Source organism: Pagrus pagrus, assembly GCF_965226575.1.
Source record: "Pagrus pagrus genome assembly, chromosome: 8".
NCBI classification, from domain to species: Eukaryota; Metazoa; Chordata; class Actinopteri; order Spariformes; family Sparidae; genus Pagrus; species Pagrus pagrus.
Genome location: NC_140192.1, coordinates 796,454 through 804,921, shown reverse-complemented (window position 1 = coordinate 804,921; position 8,468 = coordinate 796,454). Strand labels below are relative to the sequence as shown.

At 43.5% G+C, this 8,468-nt stretch overlaps 1 protein-coding gene across 1 annotated transcript; it reads right to left on the bottom strand.

Annotated features, from left to right (window-relative positions):
- Positions 1-320: 320 nt before the first annotated feature.
- LOC311261087 (PR domain zinc finger protein 12-like) lies at positions 321-5,968 on the bottom strand. The gene is made up of 6 exons (XM_084359479.1): positions 5,542-5,968; positions 3,692-3,757; positions 2,893-3,017; positions 1,605-1,760; positions 1,070-1,184; positions 321-827 (listed from the first exon to the last, which is right to left on the bottom strand). Exons 1-6 carry the CDS (start codon positions 5,792-5,794, stop codon positions 355-357), a joined length of 1,188 nt encoding a protein of 395 aa, XP_084215605.1. The 5' UTR covers positions 5,795-5,968; the 3' UTR covers positions 321-354.
- Positions 5,969-8,468: the final 2,500 nt, after the last annotated feature.

Here is an 8,468-nt window from a genome sequence, read left to right as displayed (position 1 = left end):
TGCATATAATACAACCGTCCTGTGTCCAGTGTGTTTCTGATCTGACGTCTCATAAACGTCTCTGCAATTATCACCTGCTGCAGCCGAACAGTGAAGGAAGCACAAAGTGTGTCCTCCATATAAACTACACTGCAGCAGGTCAGAGGTCAGAGGTCACCAGGCTGCCTGGGTCAACTCAACATGTCTGTGTGTGTGTCTGTGTGTGTGTGTGTGTGTGTGTGTGTGTGTCTGTGTGTGTGTGTGTGTGTGTGTGTGTGTGTGTCTGTGTGTGTGTGTGTGTGTCTGTGTGTGTGTGTGTGTGTGTCTGTGTGTGTGTGTGTGTGTGTGTGTGTGTGTCTGTGTGTCTGTCTGTCCTCACAGCACCATGGTGGGTATGTGGTGGACCAGTGATGCTGGGTGAGGCATGGCGGTCAGCTGTGGTGGGTGAGGGGGAGGTGAGTGAGCGGCGTGGACCACCACGCTCCCCACCGCCGCCCCGCCGTCCCCGGTGGGCCGGTGCCTGGCGCTCTTCTGGTGCGCCCGCAGCCCGGCTAGCTGCGAGTACGCAGACTGGCAGACGTGGCACTTGTAGGGCCGCTCGCCGGTGTGCAGCCGGACGTGGTTCCTCAGCGTGGACGACTGGCTGAAGCGGCGGTTGCAGAAGCGGCAGACGAACGGTTTGTCCAGCGTGTGGATCCGCATGTGTGAGCGCAGGTTGCTGCGGGAGTTGAAGCCACGGTGACAGATGACGCAACGCATCCGACCCACACTGGAGGAGGCGGAAGAAGAGGAGGAGGAGGACGAGGAAGAGGAGGAGGAGGAGGAGCCCTCACAGGTGTGGAACTCATCTGGGAGGAGGAGGAATAATTCAGACTGTTCAAACATGTTTCATCAACTAGAAACGTTAATGATCACAGATCCAGCGGCTCAGAGCTCAGACGGATCTGTTGTTTATCATCTAATGTCACGATAAAAAATGTGTGTTGTCTGTGAACAGAAGCTCAAAGCTGCCACATGTCAGACTGTCTGAGATGACAGCTAACCCAGCTGACCCATCAATAATCAATAATCAATAATCAATCATCTTTACCGGTCTTGCTCTTCTTGCTGAGCTCCTCGTCTCCTCCAGGAATTCCAGGGATTCCCAGGAAGGTGTTGTGGGAGTTTCCGTACCAGACGAGCAGCTCCTGGTCCGGAGGGATCGTCTGAGGAGGACAACATGGACGTCAATCATGTGCCTTCAAAATAAAAGTCATATATGAATGTATGAGTCATGAAGGGAGACTCTGTTTCATCTGTCAGCCAGCAGAGGGCGACACACACCTGAACGCCTCCTGCAGCCGCTCAGACACTCTCCTTCTTTATCTTTGTGACTGTTTACATGGTTTTAAAACTGGAGACTCTTTAATCATCACAAGTCAAATGACTGCAGCTGCTTCAGTTCATTTACTGTATAAAAGTTTGACTTAGATTTAATTTTCATAATTTCTTGATTTCCTGCTGCACACAACGATCATCATCATTATTATTATTATTATTATTATTATTATTTCAGCTCAGTGGGAGAAGTGGAGTTAATGAACGTATCTGCTGACTCAGCAGGAGGACGTGATGCATTCACTGACCTCCACAGCCTTGTAGAAGATGCTGCTGCCGATCTGGACCACCTCCAGGTTCTGCTCCTGCTCGTTCCTCGCACACTTGATGTACGTCATCCAGCTCCTCTGATCCTCCTGACTGGCGTCGATGAAATACCGGACCGTCCCGTCCTCGTTAAACACCTGAGGGGGAAACATGGCGTCAAATCCAGTTGTCTGTCTTCACAGTCAGCCGGTCGACTCACTTTGTCAGTTTGTTGGTGGTTTTTCAAATACGTCATGAAAACATCTACACAACAGAACCAGGACATTTATTCACCCCGCTGGTCCGCTCACGGCTCAGTGTCAGGCAGACAGTCAGACAAACAGTCAGTCAGTCAGTCAGTCAGACAGACAGACAGACAGTCAGTCAGACAGACAGACAGTCAGACAGACAGACAGTCAGTCAGTCAGACAAACAGTCAGTCAGTCAGTCAGTCAGACAGACAGACAGACAGACAGACAGACAGACAGTCAGTCAGACAGACAGACAGACAGACAGACAGACAGTCAGACAGACAGACAGACAGTCAGTCAGTCAGACAGACAGACAGACAGACAGTCAGACAGACAGACAGACAGACAGACAGTCAGACAGACAGACAGACAGTCAGACAGACAGACAGACAGACAGTCAGTCAGACAGACAGTCAGACAGACAGACAGTCAGTCAGACAGACAGTCAGACAGACAGACAGTCAGTCAGACAGACAGACAGACAGACAGACAGTCAGTCAGACAGACAGACAGACAGACAGACAGACAGACAGACAGTCAGTCAGACAGACAGACAGACAGACAGACAGACAGACAGTCAGACAGACAGTCAGACAGACAGACAGACAGTCAGACAGACAGTCAGACAGACAGACAGACAGACAGACAGACAGTCAGACAGACAGACAGTCAGTCAGACAGACAGACAGTCAGTCAGTCAGTCAGTCAGTCAGTGAATGTCTGTCCTATGGGCCTGAACATGAACATGATGTTAGCGTGATGTTAGCGTGATGTAGCGTGATGTTAGCGTGATGTAGCGTGATGTTAGCGTGATGTTAGTGTGATGTTAGCGTGATGTTAGCGTGATGTTAGCGTGATGTTAGCGTGATGTAGCGTGATGTTAGCGTGATGGAGCGTGATGTTAGCGTGATGTTAGTGTGATGTTAGCGTGATGTTAGCGTGATGGAGCGTGATGTTAGCGTGATGTAGCGTGATGTTAGCGTGATGTTAGCGTGATGTAGCGTGATGTTAGCGTGATGGAGCGGCGGCGGTTGCTCACCTCCCACATCAGGTTGTTGTTCTTGTACAGGTCGATGTGTTCAGGTGAGATGAGGCGGCCGGTGAACGGGCCCATTTCTGTTCCTGCTTTAATCCACGTTTTAGAGAAAATCCCCAAACCTTCACCTGAAACACAGAAGACACTGCTGTCACACACACCTGCTGATCATATAGACTCAACACACACACACACACACACACACACACACACACACACACACACACACACTGAACAGAAAACTGCTTCGTAGCGTCGTCAGGCTCCAGGCCGCTGATCAATATTATTTATTTATGACTCATCAGTCTTTACAGGGACACGTAGATCAATACATTTAAAGGCTGAGTGAGTTTACAACCTCAGTGTGCAAAAACATATTTTATAAACTCCACCGGATCTTTCTGGACCACACGACCGTCCAGAACATTTAGTTTGAATTTTCATGCTCAATAAAAAGACAGAAATTTAACAATCAAACACACGAATGAAGGAAACGATGGGAAAACAAAATCAGTCAGAATGAGTCAGAGACAGAGTTTCACACAGTTTATAAAGTGTCTCCGACTCAGCAACTCACTAAACTGACACATTTGTGAAGGGAGTCTGGGGACTTTGTCTGCTCTCCTTGTTGTCTGCAGCGTGTTGTGTTTAAGTTCACCGTCGGCTGCAAATCGCTTCCTAAACCATCAGATAAATGTCACCATGACAAGTCACACTAACGGCAAGAACATGAACGCCACACATCATTTATCATGAAGTGATTACGGAGAGCGACCCTCAGACAGACAGGTGGACAGTTTACCTGGAACTGAGCTCTGAGCGATGATCACCTCGCTGGGTAAAACCAGACTGGACAACTTCTGCACCTCTGAACACACAACAACAAAACACGGCATCGTTTTAAATTCAGTTCATTTTAAAACATTTTTTTTTCTCTTCTTAAAATCAGAAAACAAGAATATCAAAGTGACGACAACAACACACTGAACTCCATTTAGATTTTTGCAGATTTAACACAAATGTTAATTCTGCAGTTGTTCTGAGTTTTAATGAAAAAGGTCATGAAGTTCAAGATGCTGCAAAGCTGAAGTTTCCCATTAACAGCGACAGCAGCAAGAAACGAGCAGAAGAAAAAGGTTCAACTCCTCAGCTGCTGCCCGCCGAGCGGACCGGTCCGGACCCGCGAGCGCGCTCCGAGGAGAAGAAAGAGAAAGTTCACGAGACGGAATGAAAAAGCAATGAACGACATGAAATGAAAGTAAAATGTAAAGAGGAAGAGAAGAAACGTCACGAGCTGTTTCACGCTCCGGACGAAGCGTGAAAGCGGCCGTGACATAAAGGAGCGGAGACAAAGTGTGAAGATTATCCGCTTTAAAACCACAGAAGAAGAAAGGACGGCCGTCATAAGTGCCACCAGGAGGACGTGGAGCGCGCGGAGGCGGTCAGTTCACACGACGACGAGAAGACCAGATTTAAATTCCTGCGGAGGAAAATGAACCAGAAATAATCCGCTAGAACTGAACCGGGAGGCTGAAGAGAACCGGTCCGGACTCTCACTGGTCCTCTCAAACTGTTTCTAACGAATTTTATCAAAAACAGAAACGAATTTAACAGAAACATTAAATTAAAATTAAAAACACGTGAATTAAAGGCAGAGAGAGAAAAGGCCGCGAGAGAAGCTCCAGTTTATTTCTCCGGATATTTGAGAAACAGAAAATATATAAAAAAATATTTATTAACTTCAGAAACACGAAGAATTAACGAATGATCAGCTGGCGGCTGCATCTTTAATCGATTCATTCTAATCATCAGGTTTTTGATGGACGTCGAGTTTCGCGGCGGCGGCGGGAAAGATTCTGATCACATCCAAACAGTCTGATCGGCTATTGATCAGGTTAATTAACGAACAATGATCAGATTAACTGTGTGTCTGGATTAAAATCATTTTTTATCTTCAGAAAATAATTTAAACTTCGCTCAAAACGTAAAACTGTAGGTGAAAATGAGCTGATCGGGTTGATCGATTACTAAGATCTCGAGTTGTTTCCGAAATAAAAACCGTTTCATTCCTGAAATCGTCTTAATTTAATTCGACTGGTTTCATGTTTGAATCTGAGATTTTTTATGAACGAAATGAAACAAGAAGAATTCAGAGACGTGACGTCATGTTAAAGTTAAAATTATAATCAGCAAAATACTAAAGTTTAATCAGCAGAAGAACTAAAATGAGAAGTGTCATTATGCAGAATATTAGAGGCTAATTAATGGATCATCATAAAGTAATCAGATGATCGTTTGATCCTTAGAGCTGATCGATAGTTGAAGATAAAACAATGACTCTTATTTTGAAGGACTGTGTGTAAAAAGTCTTTAATTAAAATAAGCAGAAAATATTTCTGTCAAATTAAAACTGATCTCTGACCTGACGGAGGTTTAAAGGGAAATATCAGGAGAGTAAAAGTACTTCGTTACTTTGCAGCACCGGGCTCGAGCCGCGCAGTTTGACATTGAATGACCGGATATTGAATATCGATCATATCAGACTGCATCGATCCCTGAACTCTGAGCTTCAGTGTGTGAAACTAAGATTAAACCAATTTAAGTTAAAAAGTTCATTAAGTGTAATTGAATGATTGAAGTGACGTCACTGACCTCCGGAGAAGGACTGCGCGAGCACCTCGGCGGTGAAGGCGGTCTTGGGGCTCGCGCTCGGGGCGGTGCGGTCCTCGTGCTGCAGGTGATGCTGGTGCTGGTGGTGGTGCTGCTCGCCCAGCACGTGCCTCCAGCGGCCGTACAGGAAGCTGTGCAGGATGTCCGACGTGATGATGTCCGCGAGGGACAGCGGCTGCTGCGGCTTGAAGCCCGGCTTCAGGCCCAGCGACGAGCCGGGCAGCACGGAGCCCATGGCGGGGCGGGAGGCAGCGGGAGCCGGTGTCAGGGGGACCGGAGCGAGACCAGGTCCTGCAGGAGGACACGAGTTTAAAGGTCCGAGGAGCTCGAGTCAAGCTCCACCGCTGGTATCGGTTCTGGTACAGAGGCAGATGTGTGTCTGCAGGTTGTGTGTTCCGAGTTTAAGAGTGAAAAGTGTGTGTGAGCTGCTGTGTGTGTGTGTGTGTGTCTATATACACTCTGTAATGAGCTGTAATCACCTCCTCCAACAGGTCTATAAAGAGAGAGGGGGGAGGGAGGGGGAGGGAGGAGGGAGGGAGTGTGTGTGTGTGTGTGTGTGTGTGTGTGTGTGTGTGTGTGTGTGTGTCCTGGCTCTGTTCACAGGCTCGTGACACCATAGAAACACTCACTTAGGACTTAATGAGAAAACAACAGCAGAACAGACCTGAGACCAGCAGTTAGAGACCTGGTCCTGGTCCTGGTCCTGGTCCTGGTTCAGGATGCTGCAGGTTTCCTGTGGTCCTACTCAGTCCTCTGCTTTTAAAGGATCTGGTGTCAGCACCATGGAGGATCCATGATGTGGCGTATCAAACAAACCTCACTGAGCCTTATGTGTCGTTTCATATTGTCCTGTTGTGTCGAGTCTCATCGTACTGTTCCACATCACATCTTACTGTACTGTATTATACCTTTTTGTACCGTTTTGTTGTGTATTGTTGTGTATTGTAGTTTATTGTAGTGTATTGTAGTGTATTGTAGCGTATTGTAGCGTATTGTAGTGTATTGTAGTTTATTGTCGGTTATTGTAGTGTATTGTAGCGTATTGTAGTGTATTGTAGCGTATTGTAGCGTATTGTAGTGTATTGTAGTTTATTGTAATGTATTGTAGTTTATTGTCGGTTATTGTAGTGTATTGTAGCGTATTGTAGTGTATTGTAGCGTATTGTAGCGTATTGTAGTGTATTGTAGTTTATTGTCGGTTATTGTCGGTTATTGTAGTTTATTGTAGCGTATTGTAGTGTATTGTAGCGTATTGTAGTGTATTGTAGTTTATTGTCGTGTATTGTCGTGTATTGTAGTTTATTGTAGTGTATAGTAGTGTATAATAGCGTATTGTAGTGTATTGTCGTGTATTGTAGTGTACTGTAGTTTATTGTTGTGTATTGTTGTGTATTGTAGTTTATTGTAGTGTATTGTAGCGTATTGTAGTGTATTGTAGCGTATTGTAGTGTATTGTAGTTTATTGTCGGTTATTGTCGGTTATTGTAGTTTATTGTAGTGTATTGTAGCTTATTGTAGTGTATTGTAGCGTATTGTAGTGTATTGTAGTTTATTGTCGTGTATTGTCGTGTATTGTAGTTTATTGTAGTGTATAGTAGTGTATAATAGCGTATTGTAGTGTATTGTCGTGTATTGTAGTGTACTGTAGTTTATTGTTGTGTATTGTAGTGTATTGTAGCGTATTGTAGTTTGTTGTTGTGTATTGTTGTGTATTGTAGTGTATTGTAGTGTATTGTCGGTTATTGTAGTGTATTGTAGTGTATTGTCGGTTATTGTTGTGTATTGTAGTGTATAATAGCGTATTGTAGTGTATTGTCGTGTATTGTCGTGTACTGTAGTTTATTGTTGTGTATTGTAGTGTATTGTAGTGTATTGTCGGTAATTGTCGTGTATTGTAGTGTATTGTAGTTTATTGTAGCGTATTGTAGTTTTTTTGTAGTGTATTGTAGTGTATTGTAGTTTATTGACGGTTATTGTCGTGTATTGTCGTGTATTGTCGTGTATTGTTATGTATTGTAGTGTATTGTAATGTATTGTCGGTTATTGTAGAGTATTGTAGTGTATTGTCGGTTATTGTCGGTTATTGAAGTTTATTGTAGTGTATTGTCGGTTATTGTAGAGTATTGTAGTGTATTGTCGGTTATTGTCGTATATTGTAGTGTATTGTAGCTTATTGTAGCGTATTGTAGTTTATTGTCGTGTATTGTAGTTTATTGTAGCGTATTGTAGTGTATTGTAGTTTATTGTAGTGTATTGTAGCGTATTGTCGTGTATTGTAGTGTATTGTAGCGTATTGTAGTTTATTGTCGGTTATTGTCGTATATTGTAGAGTATTGTAGTGTATTGTAGTTTATTGTAGTGTATTGTAGCGTATTGTAGTGTATTGTAGTGTATTTTTAGTTTATTGTAGTGTATTGTAGCGTATTGTAGCGTATTGTAGTGTATTTAGCGTATTGTAGTTTATTGTAGTGTATTGTAGTGTATTGTAGTTTATTGTAGTGTATTGTAGTGTATTGTAGCGTATTGTAGTGTATTGTAGCGTATTGTAGTTTATTGTAGTGTATTGTAGTGCATTGTAGTTTATTGTAATGTATTGTAGTGTATTGTAGTTTATTGTAGCGTATTGTAATGTATTGTAGTGTATTGTAGTATATTGTAGTGTATTGTAGTTTATTGTAGTGTATTGTAGCGTATTGTAGTTTATTGTAGTGTATTGTAGTTTATTGTAGTGTATTGTAGTTTATTGTAGTGTATTGTAGCGTATTGTAGCGTATTGTAGTGTATTTAGCGTATTGTAGTTTATTGTAGTGTATTGTAGTGTATTGTAGTTTATTGTAGTGTATTGTAGCGTATTGTAGTGTATTGTAGCGTATTGTAGTTTATTGTAATGTATTGTAGTGTATTGTAGC

Coding starts and splice junctions, on each gene's coding strand:
- LOC311261087 (XM_084359479.1), bottom strand. CDS start 5,794: ATGGGCTCCGTGCTGCCCGGCTCGTCGCTGGGCCTGAAGCCGGGCTTC. Junction 3,018..3,691: donor CGCTCAGAGCTCAGTTCCAG/GTAAACTGTCCA, acceptor TCTGTGTTTCAG/GTGAAGGTTTGGGGATTTTC. Junction 828..1,069: donor CAGCAAGAAGAGCAAGACCG/GTAAAGATGATT, acceptor TCCTCCTCCCAG/ATGAGTTCCACACCTGTGAG.